This window comes from Bubalus bubalis, chromosome 18 (assembly GCF_019923935.1).
Source record: "Bubalus bubalis isolate 160015118507 breed Murrah chromosome 18, NDDB_SH_1, whole genome shotgun sequence".
NCBI classification, from domain to species: Eukaryota; Metazoa; Chordata; class Mammalia; order Artiodactyla; family Bovidae; genus Bubalus; species Bubalus bubalis.
In genome coordinates, this window is record NC_059174.1 from 61,506,839 (window position 1) to 61,526,398 (window position 19,560).

The window sequence follows — 19,560 nt, forward strand, 5'->3', positions numbered from 1 at the left end:
CGTCTCCTCCAGCCGCCCAGACCCCAGGCTGCGCCCCCACGCCTGGCCAGAGCCCCAGTCTTCTCAAGAGACCCCCAGGACCACCCCTGCTGTCTATCCGTCTCAGGGTCTCTCCTCTCTTTTTCTGCCCCTCTCTCTTTCTCTCCCTCCCTGTCTCTCTCTCTCTCTCTCTACCTCAAGGTCTCTGGGTCTCAGCATCTCTCCGCCCAAAGGCCTTTGACAGTCTACCTGTCTCTCTCTCTGTGACCTCTCCACTTCTGGAGCCCAGAATCTCTGAGCCTGGGGGAAGAGGGGGCCTGCCTAGATCCGATTTCTGCCTCTCCATCTCTCTGTCTCTTCCAGGCCATCTCTGTGTCTCTTCTAGTCTCCAGACCCGGGAGTCTCAGAATTTCATAGTCTCCGGGTCTCAGTTCTGGGCAGACTCTCTGCTTCCCCGTGCGCCCCTGCCCCTCTCCGGCTCCCCTGCCTCTGTTTCTATTCTCTCTCGTTCCCTGCCTCCCCCATTCTCAAGGCCCATCTCCCTCCCTCCCCGCATCCAATCCCCCCTCCTCCTTTCCTGCCCCTCCCCTCCTCCGCAGTAGCCAATGAGCGACCGCCAGTCCCAGCTCCCGGCGTCGTCCGCCGAGTGAGGCCGCGGGCGCGGGGGGTGGGGGGTGGGAGGCCGGGAGGGGGCCGGGACGCCGGGCTCCGGGGCGGGGGCGGGGGGCGCGGGCACCGGCGACCCCGGTGGCGGCGGCGGCCGGGGGAAGCCGCGGGGCCGGTCATGCGGCTGCGGGGCCCGCGGCCCGGAGCGTCCGCCAAGCCCTGAGCGAGGTGAGCGCGAGGGGAGAGTCCGGGAACCAGGTTGGGGGCGGGGAGCGGTCCTCCTGAGGCGACCGGGGGTCTGGACTAAACGGGGCTGAGTAGCTCCTGGGGGTGAGATGCCGGCAATCGGACGCCCGAGTTCGGGGGGCAATGGGCGATGGAGGGACGTTTAGGCCTGAGGAACCCGGGGGTACGGGGTCCGAGGGTCCCAGAACGGGGCAACCATACTCTCAGTGTCCGAACCTCTGAGGCCGTGGGCACGGGAGAGGGTACGGGCTGGATCCTCGAGGGAGGCGGTCCTGGATGAGGGGGGAGGGCCCGGGCCCGGTAAGGGCCGGCCGTGAGTCTGAGAAGGGGTCCCCGGAAAGAGATCTACCCAGGATTGAGGGCCTATGGAGTTTGGACTTAGGGCTTGGAGAATGGGGACCCCCGGGGATCCAAAAGCCTATATCCAGGAAAGGCGGGGATAAAGAAGGATAAGACGGAGGCTTTGGGCCTGGGGAAGGAGGGGGGGTCCCAAAGGAGGAAGGGTTGGCGGTTGGAGGAGAATGAGGAGATCTGGGCGGGCCGCTAAGAGTGTGGAGGAACCGGGCGAGGAAGGAGGGGCGCCCCAAAACGGGAGTGAGAAGGGTGCCGGTGGGCCACGTCCCAGCCGTCTGGATCGGAGGAGCCAGTGGGGGGAGCTGAGGTCAGCTACCTGGGACGGAGGCAGCCCGGGAGACAGGGGTTCTGACGCTGGTTTCTGAGATGAGCGGACAGGAAGGCAAGCAGGCAGCTGGCAGTCAAGCCCTGGAGCCATGGGCTGGGGGATGGGAGCAAGCAGGGGTCCGGAGCTCTGCCAGTCTCAGACTCCTGAATCCCTCAGGAGGTGGGGAGCCGGGCAGGTGGGGTGGAGGCCCTAGAGGCTAGGGTTGAGGGGCGGGGGCGCCCAGGCAGGGATGAAGGTCGTCTCAAGCTCCAGGGTTCTTATTGAGGTGGTGTCAAGTTTCCAGAATTTCAATTTCAAGGCTCCAAGAATTCTGGTCAAAGAGAGTGGGGACTCAAGTCCTGGCCGCTTGTTGGTGGAGCGGGGGAGTGCTGGTTAGGGGTCTTAACAGTCACTGTTAAAAAGGTGATGGAGATCGTGGTATTCAGGTAGGTTGAGGGCTCCGGTTGAGAAAAGATGGGGATCCCAGTTTGAGTCCCCCAAACCATGAGACTATGTGGTTTAGGGAGAAGTTCTCAGGAAAGGGTGAGTGTGGTGGCTAAGGGATTAGGAGCACCCTGGAACGAAATCTCCAGATTTAAGATTGGAATTTTGGAGGCCACAGCCATGAACTTGGGAGCACTTTTGTTTTGAAGGTCCAGGGTTAGGGGAAATCTGGGTTCCAGATTGGAGGTTGAAGAGGGTCTATAATTGGAGGTCTTAGTCTGGGGGAACTGGAGTCCAGACTCTCTGGGAGGGGATTTGGGGATCTTGTAACGAGAATGGGGATTGCAGACTTCCTGATGTGGGTTTTAGAGTTCAGAGCCCTGATTCCTATTGAATGATGGTCACTTGCTCTGAATAGGATACTAAGAGGTGGGGGGGGGGGGGGGGGGATTCCTAGATCATGGTTTGGACATTCTGAACTCTCTAGCCAAAACCCTGCTCCAGGTCTCTAGGCCCCAATATCCCTCAGGATATTGGGGAACCAGCAGCCTGTAATGGAGTTCTAGCACCCCAGGTTCAGAGGCTTGCAGGGATTTGGGATTGGGGGGGAGGGGCAGTTAATGTTCTGGAATCTTGAATCTGGGTCGTGGTCCACGATTTCAGATTAGGATGCCAAACTGAGGTCAAGGCACCATACCAGGGTTAGAAAGTCAAGGTCTTGGTGTTAGAATTGGACATTAAGGGTCAAGAGAAGAGTCCAGGGACTTCTCTGGTGGTCCAGTGGCTAAGGCTCTGTGCTCCCAGTGCAGGGGGCCTGGGTTCAATCCCTGGTCAGAGAACTAGATCCCACGTGCCACAACTAAGTAGTTTGCAAGCTGCAACTAAGACCTAGCTCAGCCAAATATATATATATATATATATATATATATTTTTTTTTTTTTTAAGAGTCCAACTAGATATGGGAGGCTTAAGGTCAAGGCCAAGGTACAGGGTTAGGGTCCTTAGTTAACGACCCACTTGGGGCATTTCTGGTTCCCATTAAGAGCCCAAAAGAACGGGGTCAGGATGTCAGGTCTGGGCATGGAGTGGGGATTGGTGGCCTAGGTTAGGATTTCTAGACACGTTACTGGTCCAAATCCAGGCTGGAGTCACGGGTCAGGACCCAGGGGGCAGATAGGAGAGAATTCCGTTCGGGGGGTTGCTGGTTCTGGCCCAGGGCTGGTGTCCCCCGTGGCTGCATGCGGTCTGGGGGACCCCAATGGCCCCAGCGGGGCTCTCCACTGGAGCTCCCGGTCCCTCAGGCCCCGCAGGGCGCCCCCCGCCGCTGAGGATGAGTCACTGCAGCAGCCGCGCCCTGACCCTGCTGAGCAGCGTGTTTGGTGCGTGCGGCCTGCTGCTCGTGGGCATCGCCGTCAGCACAGACTACTGGCTGTACATGGAGGAGGGAACCGTGCTGCCGCAGAACCAGACCACCGAGGTCAAGATGGCGCTGCACGCTGGCCTGTGGCGCGTCTGCTTCTTTGCAGGTACAGGCCTCACCTGCCCACCAGTCAACTGTCCCTGCCTTTGCGTGGCACCCAAGAGTCCTCATCCATAGTTCCCTCCCATGGGTGCCCGAAACCCAGAAATCAACCCCGTGTCTCTCCTGGACAGTCACATGTCTACCTGGAGATTCCATTTCTAAGGTTTGCCAGGTGGCCGCATTGCAGAAAGAATCTGCCCGCCAGTGCAGGGAGACGCAAGAGACGCGCGTGGGTTTGATCCCTGGGTCGGGAAGGTCCCCTGGAGAAGGAAATGACAACCCACTCCAGGATTCTTGCCTGGAGAATCCCATGGACAGAGGAGCCTGGAGGGCTACAGTCCACAGGGTTGCAAAGAGTCAGACACAACTAAGCAGTGGAGCGCGCGCACACACACACACACACACACACACTCAATTTCTAGCACTTTAGTCCCTGGATCTAAGAACCCCAACGATCATACAATCTCCAGGTCCCTAATCCCCAGCAACCCCCTGGAGCCCCCAGACCCAGAGAAACGGTAATCCTAGTTCAGAACTTGTCTCCTGGACAGTTCCAGTGTTGAATGGGAAGGATAAACAATATCTGTGCCTCCCAGCTACTATGGACATTGCTCCTTCTAGGAATCCTTTCCCACCTCAACCCCCAGACCTTTCCCTCTTTAGGGATCCAAGAGACCTGGCCCATAACCCCTTCTTACTTGAGACTCTGGCTTCTGGCTTGTCTTCCTCCATCCAACGGTCTCTAGGGCAGCTTGCAATAGGAGCTGACAGACTCCTGCCCACACCCTTCTGTAACCCCCTAAAAGGAGCGCAAACGTAGTACAGAGTAACACAGAGTAGCCAGACACTAATCCCCAGGTCGTTCCCATCCTGGGGTCTTTTGACTGTGCGTCCTGCCCCTGACCGCCCTGCCTTCTTATCTTCCCCCCAGGCCGGGAAAAGGGTCGCTGCGTGGCCTCAGAATATTTCCTTGAACCGGAGATCAACTTGGTGACGGAAAACACGGAGAATATTCTGAGTGAGGGGAATATTCTGAGCATGGGGCTGGGAGGGTTAGGCAACCAAGGGGCAGGGTGACAGGGTGGGTCCTGGGGAAAAGGGCAGGCCAGTTGGCGCTAGTGGTAAAGAACCCGCCTGCCAATGCAGGAGACTTAGAGATATGGGTTCATTCCCTGGGTCGGGAAGATCCCCTGGAGGAGGAAATGGCAACCCGCTCCAGTATTCTTGCCTGGGAAATCCTTTGGAGGGAGAAACCTGGCAGGCTACAGCCCATGGGGTCGCATAGAGTTGCGCACACAAGAGAAGGGATGGAGTGGAAGGGAAGGCGTGCAGACTTGAAAGCAGGCAGAGTAGGTGCGTGAGGAGGTGGGGCCAGGTCGAAGGGGCGGAGCCCGGGAGTGGGTGGAGTCAGAAGCTAAGGGGTGGGGTCAAGCCAAGGAGGTGTGGTCTGGGTGAGGGGGCGGGGCCAGCAGTGGAAGTTTCAGAAAGGGCGTGGGGGTGCAGAGATGAGGAGGATTCAGAGGCAACCCCCAGAGAGCCCCCCCTCACCTCTGTCTTTCTTCCTACCCCTCCCCCAGAGACAGTGCGCACAGCCACCCCCTTCCCCATGGTCAGCCTCTTCCTCGTGTTCACCGCCTTCGTCATCAGCAACATTGGCCACATCCGCCCGCAGAGGACCATTCTGGCCTTCGTTTCCGGCATCTTCTTCATCCTCTCGGGTAAGCCCAAGGAAAGGACTGACAGGCTGCAGAACCATTTCAGGTACCAGGAACCTGGGGCTCCTCTTCCAATAAGACCACTACTTCCTTGCTGGGTAATCCTGAAGGAATTGCAGAACGTCTCCAAGCCCCACTTTGCTGCTCTGTGGAATGGAGCATTTCTCAGCAAGCGCTTCTTGGGTGCTAACTGGGTGCCAGGCTCTGTTCTGATACAACCACCTTGTGAAGCAAATGCTATTAATAACCCCATTTTACAGTTATGGAAACAAACACTCAGCGGAATGAAGTCAGGGCCATACAACCAGTGAGAGGCAGAGATGGGACTCAACCACACACATTTCGCCTCCAGAGGCTGTATTTTTAACCACTCCTGATATTTTAGCAATTAACAGTTTGCAAGGCTCTTTATGTTCTGTGCAACGTATTACTGGAACATTTTTCAAACAGAAAAGTCGAAAGAACCCTGTACCCACCACTTAGAGTTGATCATTACCATGTCACGGGATTTGCTTTATCCTGTATCTGTCCATCTATCTATCTTTCTACCCATCCATCCGTCTATTTTATTATCATTTAAAAATGAATTTCAGGGACTTCCCTGGTGGTCCAGTGGCTATAATTCCATGCTTCCAATGCAGAGGGCCCCAGGTTCAATCCTGGTCAGGGAACTAGATCCCACATGCTGCAATTAAGATCTGATGCAGACAAATAAACTTTAAAAAAAAAAAAAATGAATTTCAGAGCAAGCTGCAGGCATCAGTACACTTGACTCTAGATTCTTTACCATGCCTGTCATTAGCTAGAGTTCAATGTTTCTTTATAGTTATCTTTTCTTTTGAGATCTAAGTCTCTTTAGCATGAGCAATCTCATAAACTTCTCATAACATCTCTGTCCGGGAGGTATTATTAGACCTAATTTGATAAAATAGGGATACCGGGTCTCGAAATTGTGCAGGGAGTTGCCTGAGATCCCAGTATAAGCTGGTTCCCCAGGGACTCAAGTGTCCTGAGCTCCAGAGGAGAGCTCTTTCTGAAGTGTTCCCCTCCTCCAAATTTTAGTTCAGTCCAGTCCAATCAGTCTAACTCGGCTCAGGTCAGGTCACCTCTGCTCTGACACACTTAACTCCATCAATCTGGCCCAACTGACCCCAATCTATTCTGACTCAGTTCTTTAGTTCAATTCGAATTACTTCAACATGATTTAATTAAACTCCGTTGGGGCCCTTTTAATTCAGTTGATATTTTATGAACAAAGCCCGCTGTACGTCTCACTCCCGTTACATCCCCTGGGGCCTGCACTCAGCCACCTCTTTGGAGTTGGCTCTGCAGATGATTGGAGATGGGTCTTCAAAAATCCCCTCCCCCAGTCTCCTCCCTGCTCCTCATCCAGCTTTCTCTGGGCTAAACCTCCCCCATGCCTCCAACCTAACCTGACAAGACCTCTTCCCCAGGAAAGCAGGGTGCAACCTCCGTGCAAACTTGAATCACAGCATGCGGAGCCAGACACCAAGCTAAAATAAGACATGTATCATATCACCATTTCAGAGTGTCAGGTGGAAAAATTGTAGCCTAGAGAGACAGAAAGTGGGGCAAGGATAGGGAGCATGGGGACTTTGATTCAACCCACCTGAAATGTTCGAAGGAAAATCCTATTGTTTGTGATTTACAGAAGTGGAAACCAAAGAGGCGATAAAGCTGATAAATGACAGCGCTCGCACTAGAATCAAGGGTGTTCTCATCCCCAAGGCCATGCTTATACCAATGCATCAGGACCTGACTTCCCAAGGTCAACTTAAGTATCAGTTGGTGCCGACACGGCTGGAAATCAGGCCTCTGATGTAACAATAGAGTAATTTAGGGGGATCGAACCCCACTTCCTGAACTTCATTTCATACACTATGATCTATGCACCCTACCCAAGGTAGCCAAGGTTGCAGCCTGTAGCGGCTGAAGGTTCATGCTGCTATGAACCTAGAAAGACCTGGGTTAAAATCCTGACACTGTGTGAGCTGCAGCCTTCCTTTCTGGAGCTGTTGACTGGGCAACCTTGGTCAGGGGTGGGAAAACTTTTTGCTCAGGGCCAGACAGTAAATAGTCTAGGCTTTGTTGGTGTGCCAAAGCAACCAGAGAGGAAGCAGTGGGCCTAGCTGTGTTCCAGTAATCCTATTTAAAGAGCCTGAAATTTGAATTCAATATAGTTTTCATGGACCATGAAATTTTATTCTTCTTTTGTCTTTTTTTTTTTCTGACCATTAAAAAAAAAAAGTAAAAACCACACTTCGTTTGCAAACTGTACAAAAACAGGCAGTGGGACCAATAGTAGTTTTCTGACCCCTGGTCTAGATTATGGATGTGAAGGCCCAACCCAGGGCCTGGTTTATAGCAGTAAGTGCTCAGCACGTGGCAGTTTTAAATAAATAAACACATGCTCACATATGTACATGAATAGTAGTAGTAGCAACAGCAACCATAATAGAAAACAGTTAATTGAGTGCCACGGTTTGGGGAAGTTCTAAGTGCTTTGTGCAAATTAAGTTATTTCTTTTTCTTCACCTCCTAAGGCAGATGCTATTTTTATTCCCATTTTCCATTTGAGGAAACGGAAAGCACTCAGAAGTTGAGCTGCTCCACAGTAGAAGCAGGATTCCAGACCGGTCTTTCACTCTGGCGTTCTACTGCTCCACCACAATTAATAGTCATAAAGACAAAGGGGATTAAAAGAGAGGAAAGGCTGGGGACTTCCCTGGTTGTCCAGTGGCTAAGACTCTACAGTCCCAGTGCTGGGGGCCCAGGGTTCCATCCCTGGTCAGGGAACTAGATCCCACGAGCCAGCAACGAAGATCAAAGATCCCACATGTACATCTAAGACCCAGCTAGCAAAAGAAAGAAAGAAAGGAAAGGGTGGAAATAGTACCAGTGTTTTAGATCTTGGAGTGGAATGTAGTAGTGCAACCACCTCATGTTCCCAATGAGGAAACTGAGACTTAGAAAGAGACAAGGGTTGACCAAGGTCTGGTAAATGGTGAGGTAACATTCAGTTTTGGAGAAAGTGGTGGGAGGGCTTGGGAAGGAAAGGGATAGGGTGTCGATGATCCCTCAGGGACCTGTGTTGGAATGGACTAAAAGGAAAGAGATTTGAAAGGGAAGAAGCATATGCAGTAGTCCAGGCAGGAGCAGATAAGGTTCTAGCTGGGGAGGGAGATGGGAGGATAAAGGTGACTGGATGGCTTTGAGAAAGAAGGATGTTGACAGAAGAATCAATAGAACCAGATGACTGACTGGGTATGATTGGTGAGAGTAGGGGGAGGAGGCTGGAGTGACATTGGCTTTCTTTTTCCAGGTCAGATGAGGCAAGCTTCCCGCGCCTGGCTCACATTAACCCCTGCTCCTCAAACATGTTCCATGTGTCTGCTCTTTCATTCACTCACTCATCAAACAGTTGCAGAAACATCTTCTACGCCATGCCCTTACTGAGCACTGGTGACATGCTGAATCTTAAATGGCAGTCTTCATGCAGTCAGCCACAAAACAGCTCCCAGCTACATGCCTTTCGATGCTGGTCACACAACACTTAAATCCCTTCAGTGTCTCGATGCATTTCCATTGCACTTAGAATACATCCCAACTCCTCACACTGACTTACAAGGTCTTACATGATTTGGCTACTGCTTAGACTTCTGGTCTCATTTTTCCTAACTCACTAACACTCTCTCCGTTGCTGCATCGCCCTTGAAAATGCTAATCTCAACCTCACTTTTACAATCATTAACCCTCCATGCTTGGAAGTCTCTTTCTCCTAATTCCCCAACTTTTCCTCTTCAGATTTTCTTTCTCTGACAATGGTATCCAAGGTTGCTTTGCCCCCACTATACTACCCATCGCCTTCCCTATTTGATATTTGCTTCATAGCACTTATTGCTAGCGTCATCTTATTCATTTTCTGCCTCCTTCTTCCAGAATGTAAACTCCAAAAGACAGGAAGGGACTTCCCTGGTGATCCAGCGGCTAAGACGTTACACTCCCGGTGCAGGGGGCCTGGGTTTGATCCTTGTCCAGGGAACTAGATTTCACACGCTGCAACTAAGAGTTCACAAGCTGTAACTAAGGAAAGAGCCCAAGTGCCACAACTAAGACCCAGCGCAGCCAAATGAATAGATAAATAAAAGGCAGAGACATGCTCATGCTTGTATCTTCAGAGCCTAGATGAGTTGCTGGTATAAAGTTCCATAATGAAGTATTGGTAGAAGAGATCCCTGATAAAGAAAGTTCAAGGCATTCTGAGAAAAGGGAAGCTGCTTTAAGCAGACAGAATAGAATGCTGGAGAGGGTGGGAGTGACCAGAATTTCAAGAGCAGGTGACATCTAAATTGATGCAGAAAGGGCGAGGGGGAGCTTTTCAAGTAAAGAAAGAAAAGTGCCTGGTACAGACATGCATTTCACAGCGTGTGTTAAGACTCTAGAAAGCGGTAAGACTGAGGTAGCCGCCCGTGTAGCTCTCCATGGTCCTGAAATTCTTTGTTCTAAATCCAGGTTGTTCCTATTCAGCTTGGAATGTAGGTGATTCTTGCCTTCTGTGCTCTAAGAATTCTGAAGCAGATGTAGTGGAGTGGGGGGAGAGAAGACTGGATTACAGAGAAAGGACGAGGGATGGGAGAGAGAGAAAGGGGGAGGAGAAAAAAGAGAAAAGAAGGTTATTTTTAGAGAACCAGAGTTGCCATAAAATGCCCAGGAAGGAGAAAGAATGACAAGAACAGCTTCTGACATTGTGTTTAGATAACTTTCAATCACTAAAAACAAAAACAAGAGCAAAAGCAACAACAAAAAGCTCCTTCTCTTGAGAAACATTTGTTTCCTTCTCATCAACCCTGCTCCTGACTCTCTGTAGGGAGAATGTCTTTTAGAACTGAAATATGAAACAGGGACTTGAGTGACGCAGGAGTGGTTGGCAGGTTTTCAGATCAAAGACAGCTTGGATAATCAGACTGAGGAATGAATTCTTTCTCCCATGGATCGTAGAGCGCTGGGAAAGGATTTTGACAAGAGAAAGACAGAGTCTGATATGGGTTTTATTTAATTATTTAGGCCAGGGATGGAACCCAGGCAACTTGCAGTGGTAGGGCAGAATCCTAACCACTGGACTGCTAGGGACCTCCCTGGTATGGGTTTTTAGAAAGAGCCAGTATCTGAAACAAAACAAAAACATACAGGACTTCCCTGGTGGTCCAGAGGTTAAGACTCCACCTCCCAATGCAAGGCGTGTGGGATCGATCCCTAGTTGGGGAACTAAGATCCCACATGCCTCGAAGTGTGGCAAAAATAAGAAAAGAAAGAAACAACAGTATCTAAAATAGGGAGACAGGTTTGAAGGCAACGGGACAGGCACAGGGAATAAGCCTCAGCTGGATTAGAGGACTTGGGGACGTAAAAGGGATTTTAGATTTATGAGAAATTTAGGAAGGAAAATAGACATGACTTGATAACTGACCATCCTTCTTGGATGAGGGGGGTGGGATTAAAAGGACTCCTCTGGGCTTCCCGGGTGGCACTAGTGGTAAAGAACCCACCTGCCAATGCAGGTAGATGGAAGAGACACGTGTTCAATCTATGGGTCGGGAAGATCCCCTGGAGAAGGAAATGGCAACCCAGTCCAGTGTTCTTGCCTGGAGAATCCCAGGGACAGAGGAACCTGGTGGGCTACAGTCCACGGGGTCTCACTGAGTTGGACATGACTGTAGCAACTGAGCACACAAGCACTCTGTTTTAACTTTACCACTTGAAAGTAAGTTGCAGGCATCACTAAGCATTTTAATATGCATCTCTTAACAGTGATGGCATTTTTCTACATAACTACAAGACCATTATTAAACCTAGAAATTTTACAATAAGTCCATACCACAATCCATTCCATTTTCAAACTGTCCTAGTCATTCTAAGAATGCCTTTTATAGCTTTTCCCCCAGAAGCAGGATTCAATCTAAGTTTATGCACTGCATTTAGTTAATTTCTCTTTTAGTCTAGACTAGTTCCCATACTATATTTTTTACAACACTGACTTTCAAAATATATTTCATTATGAAAATATAGAAAGGATAGTATAGTGTGCCATGTACCCTTCACTCAGTTTCAACAATTATCAACATATGGTGAGTCTTTTTTTAGTCAAACTTGCCATATCTCCCTTCTGCACTTCACTACAGAATTTTAAAGTCAGTCTCCAGCATTAAATCATCTTATCCACTAATATTTCAGCATATCTCTGAGAAATTAGTACTTTGTTATTTAACATAGCCACAGTGCCATTATCTGCCCAAATAATGAAGAATAGCTGCTTAATATAAATTAATATCTAGCCAGAGTTCAACTTCCCCACTTGTCTCATAAATGCCTTTTAAAAAATTTTTACAATTAGTGTGTTGGAAACCAGGATCCAAATACCACTGTGCATTTAGTTGATAGATCTCTGAAGCCTCTTTTAATCTCTAATAGTCCCTCTCCTTCTGTTTTTTTCTTGCCATTCATTTGAAGACATCTAGTCATTTGCCTCATATAATCTCCACACTTTTGATCTTTCTGTTGTGTCTTTGTGTTGTGATTTTAATATATCCATCCACTCTGTGTTTTTCTGTAAAATTGTAGCTCAGATCCAGGTTTGACTTTGGGAGTGGGGGGGCAAAAATACCTCATAGATAGGTGGTGTTATTAAGTCCTATTGCATTGCATCAGGAGACATAATACTATCTGTTTGCCTCTCTTTTTGAGATGTTAAGATTAATCACTGGCTTAAGTATTATAACTTGGCTCATACCATTGTCCTTTTTAAATCTACAAGACAGGATGTCCTGCAGAACACCCCACATCCTGCATCTGTTTGATTGTTTCCCCATGGCATCATTTGACTTCTTCCTCTTCCTTTGTATTTTCTGTAACGGGCAGTTATGTCCAAGGTAGAGACTTGATTAGATTCTAGCTAAATAGGTTTGGTAAGATTTAGAAGTGGTGCCGTATTCTTTATAGCCCATCACTTCAGGTAGCAAATGTCAAGTTGTTCCCACCAGGAGTGGGAAAATGTTTGACCCCTTGGTAAAGGGGGTGTTCATTAGAGCTCTCCATTGGAAAGGCACATTTTTCTCTTTATGATGAGTAAACCATTTGCAGGGTAACACTTTTGAGTCTTCGGGGGGTGGAATTCCTGTTTGGGGATGCCTATTTTTTTAAAATTTGTTGTTTTGGCAAATTTTTAAACATACAGAAAAGTTGCAAGAACAGCACAAAGAATTCTCATGTTTTTCACCTGGACCAATTTTTAACACTTTGCCACCTTTGTCTTTTTCTCTATCTTATGTGTATATAGGTCAGTTCAGTTCAGTCATTCAGTCGTGTCCGACTCTTTGTGACCCCATGGACTGCAGCACGCCAGGCTTCCCTGTCCATCACCAACTCCCAGAGTTTACTCAAACTCATGTCCATGGAGTCTGTGATGCCATCCAGCCATCTCATCCTCTGTCGTCCCCTTCTCCTCCTGCCCTCAATCTTTCCCAGCATCAGGGTCTTTTCCAGTGAGTCAGTTCTTCACATCAGGTGGCCAAAGTATTAGAGTGTATGTGTGTATATGGGTATATATCTATATATTATTAATACATTTATTATCATAGATAACCACTTGAACATAAATTACAAACACCTCACCCTTTTAAATATTTTTTAATTTTTACAATGTTGTGTTGGTTTCTGCCATACAACAATGACAATCAGCCATAATTATACATATATCCCCTCCCTTCTGAGCTTCCCTCCTGTCCCCTCATCCCATCCCTCTAGGTCATCCCAGAGCACCCAGGGCCCCCTGTGCCACACAGCATCTTCTCACCAACTATCCATTTTACACAACTAGAAACACTTCACTCTTAAATAAATCAGATCAGATATCTCCTAAGGACAAGTATATTTCCTTTCCTAAGCATAGCACCATCATCCAATTCAGGAAGTTGAACATTAATACAATTTTACAGCTAATACACAATCCGTATTCAAATTTCATCAATTGTCGGCACTCTGCCCTTTTTGATATTTTAAACATTTTTGGCCGCTCTCAGTCTTGGTTGCCGCTGGCAGGCTTTCTCTAGCTGTGGCAAGCCAGGGCTCCTCACTAGGTGCGGTGCACAGACCTCTCATCGCGGGGGCTGCTCCTGTTTCGGAGCATGCGCTCTAGGCTCTCAGGCTTCAGAAGTTGTGATGCACGGGCTTAGTTGCCCCACAGAACCCACACTCCTTTTTTTTTTCCCCATTGGCTGCACCCTGGGGCCTGTGGGATCCCAGTTCCCTGACCAGGGATCGAACCCAAGCTCCCTGCAGTGGAAGCACAGAGTCTTAACCACTGGACCATCAGGGAAGTCCCCACACTGCCTTTTATAGTCCGTTTTTCCCCTGATTCGGGATCCAGGCTAGGATTCCCCTCTGCATTTCCTTGATGTGTCTCTTTCGTCTCCTTTCATCTTTTATATAGTTCCTATGCCTTAAAAAAAATCTTTCATGTTGACGTTTATTTTTGAAGAATGCAGCCGGTGTTTGTAAAACGCCCCACATTTTCTCCTGGAGTAGATCCAGGTTACACATTTCCAGCAGGGACACTGCATAAATGAAGTAGTGGCACGAGCCCAGCAGGAGGTCGGGGTGTCCCTTTGTCCCACTGTTGGTGATGTTAGCTGCAGGTCCTTGGTTCAAAGGGTATCTTTCAGGCTCCTTTATGATATTTCCAAAGTATCTTTGTAATGAATAGATATTCCACAAGAAGATTCTGTCATTCAGTGCTTTAACGACCACTGATGATGCTTGCCTGCATCCTAATATCATTGTGTGCGTGCGTGCTAAGTCGCTTCAGTCATGTCTGACTCTTGGTGACCCTATGGGCTGTAGCTGTTGCTGGGCACAGGCTTTCACTAGTTGCAATGAGTGGGTGCTCCACTCCAGTTGTGCTGCTCAGGCTTGACAGAGTGGTGGTTTCTCTTGTGCAGAGCATGCACTCTGGGGCCTGGACTCAGTAGTCATGGCGCACAGGCTTAGTTGCCCCGTGGCATGCGGAATCTTCCCAGGTCAGGGACGAAACCTGTGTCACCTGCATGGGCAGGCAGATTCTTCACCACTAAGCCACCAGGGAAGTCCTGATCTACTTTCTCTGTCTATGGATTTGCCTATTTTGGACATTTCCTATAAATGGAAGCGTACAATATGTGGTCTTCTGCATCTAGCTTCTTTCACTTAGCATATTTTCTAGGTTCCACCACGTGGCAGTATAAATCAGCACTTCATTCCTTTTTTTGGCTGAATACTATTCCTTTATATGGCTATACCACATTTTGTTTATCCATGCAGTTGATAGACGTTTGGGCTGTTTCCACGTTTTGGCTATTATGAATAATGCTGCTGCAAACATTCCTGCACAAGTTTTTGTGTGAGCATATGTTTCCAGTTCTCTCGGCTAAATACCTAGGAGTGGAATCGCTGGGTCATATGGTAATTCTATCTTTAATGCTTTGAGGAACTGCCAAATGAAATTCTGATACTTTTTACGTGCCATAAAATACTCTTCTTTTGATTTTTTTTCAACCACTTAATCATGTAAAAGTCATTCTTAGCTAGTAGACCATACAGAAAAAGGAGGTGGGCTGGATTTAGCCCTGGGTCGGGGTCGGGGTGGGGGGTCGTTTTTTGCTAACCCCTTTCGTAGGCAATGGAAGGAATTCAGATTTATTCTGGGTGATGGGCACACAGATGTTTGTTTGTGTAATAGGATTCTAGGGGAAGGTGCTAATGAGGATTATGGAGATTAATTTAGGGCTGGGGATTTTACTGATTCCTTAAGCCACCTTTAACAGATTCCTATGTGGCACAGCAGTAGAGAATCCACCTGCCAAGGCAGGAGACACAGGAGACACGAGTTCAATCCCTGGGTCAGGAAGATCCCCTGGAAATGGCAACCCATTCCAGCATTCTTGCCTGGAAAATCCCATGGACAGAGGAACCTGGTGGGCTACAGGGTTGCCAAGAGTGAGACACAACTGAGCACACACCCATTGCAAGCCACCCTTGTGCTACTGTTTAAAAGAAAGTTCACCTTGGGGCTTCCCTGATGGTCAAATGGTTGACTCCAAGTTCCAATGTACAGGGCATGGGTTCAATCCCTGGTCAGGGAACTAAGAACCCCCATGCTGCTCATATAAAATATATATGTTTATTTTATATACATATATATGCTAGAAAAAGAAAGTTCAGCTTGAGGAAGTGAGACTTGCCTCTTAAAAATTCTCAAATGAGACTTCTTCTCTCCATTTTCTCCCTGTACCTCGGTATCCTCAACTCTAAACAGAGATAAAAGTGGTACCTACTTGAAAGTGTTATTGTGAAGTTTGAATGAGTTAATGCATATAAGACACTTAGAATGGTGCCTGGCACAGAGCAAGACCTACACAAGCAGCTGCTATTATTGTTGTTGACGTTATTATCTATACAGCCTCAGTTCTGCTTCATCCTCCCCAGCCTTGGGCCTATCACAGCTCCAGCATTTCTCCCCTCCAGTCCCTTCCCACAACCCATCAGCCCCCAAAGGATCTTCTAACACTGCAGTCTGGCCCTGTCCTCTCTCTCTTCCCAACATTCCATGGCTCCCTAGTGCCCTTGCCATCAATGCTAAGCTCCTCAGACTGGCACTTGAGGCTCATCATGGCAATGCCCCTGCCCAACCTTCTCTGGCTTCCTTTCTGGTGGCTGTAGGCCATGTTTTTGAGCTGCATGGATGGATCAGTTCAGCATTCCCCCTCTAATTCTGGTTAGAACAATGCCAGTCCCTCTGCCGTGCATGGCGTGGTATCGAGGTATTCCTGCATTCTTCCCTGGGCCTCATCCTTTGGGATTTAGGACAAAATCCAGCTTCCAGGAAACTTTTCTTGACTCCCTCCACCCCTGCCTCCAGGTGGCTTTGGTGCCTTTTCTGGACCCATGGAACTTTATGCTATTATTTCATCTGCAAATTTTTTTAATTAATTTTTCTGGTGCACCACACAGTATGTGAGATCTTTGTTCTCTGACCAGGGATCAAACCAGCACCCCCTCAACGGAAGTTCGGAGTCTTAGCCACTGGGCTGCTAGGGTAGTCCCTGTGCCACCATTTCCCTTACAGTACTGTCACCATGGATGTGACTGCTGACCAGTGTCCACATTTGCCTTCCCCAACTGCACTGTGAGCCCTGGATGGCAGATTAGGGATGCAGGGGTGGGGGGAAGGAGGAGGAGGCTGTTGATTTACCTCTAGACTCCCTGCACCCAGCCCAGGACGAGCCCACAAGGGACTTCAATTGATGGGAGCTTCCCAGGTAGCTCAGACTGTAAAGAATCCACCTGCAATGCAGGAGACTCCAGCTCAAGAAATTCCCCTGAAGAAGGGATAGGCTACCCACTCCAGTAGTCTTGGGCTTCCCTGGTGGTTCAGACAGTAAAGAATCCACCTGCAATGTGGGAGACCTGGGTTCCATCCCTGAGTTGGGATGATCCTCTGGAGAGGGGCATAGCAACCCACTCCAGTATTCTTGTTTGGAGAATCCCCACGGACAGAGGAGCCTGGTGGGCAACAGTCCATGGGGTCGCAAAGAGTCGGACACAACTGAGTGACTAAGCACAGCACAGTCCAGGATAGAATGGGATGGGGGGTGGGAGGAGAAGATGGCAGTGGGATGCAGGGGCCTGGGGCTGGGGAAAGGGGTCCACTGCTAGTGGACCAAGGGCATCCCTCTACTCTCCCAGGCCTCTCCTTGGTGGTGGGCTTGGTTCTTTACATTTCCAGCATCAACGATGAGGTCATGAACAGGCCCAGCAGCTCGGAGCAGTATTTCCACTATCGCTACGGGTGGTCTTTTGCCTTCGCTGCATCCTCCTTCCTACTCAAAGAGGTGATGTCTGTGGGGCCCAGACTTCAGAGTTTTGAATGGGGACCGGTGGCAGGGGCGTGTGTGATTCCTGGGTCCAGGAGGAAGAGGAGGCTGTGGGTTAGACTGTGGATTAAAAGGAGGTGGTGGCTGAGGTCCTAGCCCCCAGGTCCTGGAGGAGGAGGGTCTGGGAGCTCCAACTCCTGGGGTTCCAGGGGAGAAGGGGGGGCCCTGGACTCCCAGATCTCTGGAGGATGAAGCCGGGGACTCTGACTCCTGGGATGGGGGGGGGGGGGGAGGGGCTGTGGGAAGGGAGGAGGAGGCCAGGCCCCTAATCCTGGCTTTTGGAAAAGGAGGAAGCTGGAGGCCTGGAATCCCGGGTCCTGGGAGAGCGGGGCCGGCGGGCCTGGCCTTGGGGCGGCGCGCCCGGGGCCAGCCGCGGGGACTCTGGTCTTGCCTTGGCGCAGGGAGCTGGCGTGATGTCCGTGTACTTGTTCACCAAGCGCTACGCGGAGGAGGAGATGTACCGCCCGCACCCGGCCTTCTACCGCCCGCGTCTCAGCGACTGCTCAGACTACTCGGGCCAGTTTCTGCAGCCCGAGGCGTGGCGCCGTGGCCGCAGCCCCTCCGACATCTCCAGCGATGTGTCCATACAGATGACGCAGAACTACCCTCCCGCCATCAAGTACCCCGACCACCTCCACATCTCCACCTCGCCCTGCTGAGGCCCCGCCCCCGGAGCGCCCCGCCTCCTCTTCCTCTTCCTCCTCCTCCTCCTCCTCCTCCTCCTCCTCCTCCTCCTCCTCCTCCTCCTCCTCCTCACGGGTCTCGTTGCCACCGCGCGGCTCCAGAGCAAGTCCCGAGGACACCTTGTCCCCCGGGGAAGAAACTGCGCGTTAGCCCCGCCCCGCCCCGCCGCCGTAGCCCCGCCCTCTTTCCACTTCCAGACTCCTCCTCCTCCTGGAAGACACGCCCCTTCCCTTAGGACCCGCCCCCCAGTCAAAAGACTCCCAGGTCCCGGGTTCTTCGAGTGCAGCAGCCGAGCGCGTCCACCTCCGTGCAAACAGCACCAGTTACCTTTCGCCTCGGCTGGGGGCTCTGGGCTGGAGAGTAGGTTCCGGCAGCCGCCAGGAATGCCAAACATCCTCTTCTCCTCTCTGCCTCAGCTAGCCTCTTACTTGGCCCAGTCTCACCTCCAGACCTTCATGGTCCTTGCGTGCAGTGAGTGCAGAGGGGGAGGCCCTTCTTACTCCACCCCACACCCCTACCCCATCTCTAGTATGGGGATGGTTAACCATAAACGGGTATGGTTAACCTGGCCTCCCCCGCCCTCCTCCCCACACAAGGGAGACCCCGTTCTGTCTCACCTGCTGGACACGTCTCAGCCTTCTGAAGGCTACCTGCCTTTTCAAGGGCGCTCTTTAACGGATTTTCTCGCTCTCTCTCAGCTGACCTTGGCTTCTTTTTTCTTCCTCTTCCTCCCCTGTCTCCTGGCCTCCTCACCACCCGTTCATCCAAAGCCCCCCTAGGTGTATCCAGCCCCCACACACCACGCGACAAGAATGGAGACCCTAGGGTGGAGGAAAGTCCTCCACGCCAATTCCACGCCTGTGCTCGCCTCTTCCCCCTCGAGGCCCCGTCGTGGGAGGGAGAGGCAGTAGCGGGGGTCGACACCCCCCAAACCTCGAAGTCTTCCATTTTCTGGCACCTCCCCCTTCATTGAAGTCCTCCTCCCCATCTCAGATCCCCCAACTCTGGCCTCTTTCAAGGGTCCGTCCGCCTCCTAGGACAGATTGGGGTGGGGGTGGGGGTTCACCAGAAACTCACCCACTCTCTTATTAGGGGAGGAGGGGCGAGGTAGCACAGTGTTGTACACGGAACCAGAAAGGCCCCCTGGGTGGGGGGAGGGGGGCAGGGGAGGGTTGGGGGGTTTTTAGTTTGCATCTTAGGTGGGAGGGGGGAGGGGGGACGGCAGCAGTTAACCTGTCTTTACGCAAAGATTTTTAACGAGGCTGGGGGGAGGGGGGCTTTGGAGATGGGGGAGGGGTGGGGGGGCCTGGCTCTGTTATTTACCGTGTATCATATGTAAATACCGACAGAAACGTCAATAAACTTTATTTCAAACACGTCTCTGCCTATCCGGGGTTGGGGGTATTGGATACAGAGAACGAGTCTAGGTCTCTAGAGGGTATATGTGTGTGTGTGGTGCGGGGGGCGGGGGGGAGGTGCTACAGAATAAAGTTAGTTGTTTCTTAAACTGCTTAATCAGCACAGTTATTAACAGTCGCACTTTATAATTCAGTCCATGTAAAGCGTGTAGGACAGCAAATGACACAGGTCAGGATCAGTAAAAGTTAACTCTTGGTATCACTGACCAGGGCTTCCCAGGTGGCTAAGTAGTAAAGAATTCACCTGCCAATGCACGAGCTGCAGGAGACATGGATTTGATCCCTGGATTGAGAAGATCCC

General features: G+C 50.4%; 1 protein-coding gene across 1 annotated transcript; it reads left to right on the forward strand.

The window, feature by feature from the left end:
* Positions 1-657: 657 nt before the first annotated feature.
* Positions 658-19,217, forward strand: CACNG7 (calcium voltage-gated channel auxiliary subunit gamma 7). The gene is made up of 6 exons (XM_006063853.4): positions 658-813; positions 3,238-3,462; positions 4,390-4,476; positions 5,036-5,176; positions 16,970-17,115; positions 17,559-19,217. The coding sequence occupies exons 2-6, from the start codon at positions 3,267-3,269 to the stop codon at positions 17,814-17,816; spliced, it is 828 nt and encodes a 275-aa protein (XP_006063915.1). The 5' UTR covers positions 658-813; positions 3,238-3,266; the 3' UTR covers positions 17,817-19,217.
* Positions 19,218-19,560: the final 343 nt, after the last annotated feature.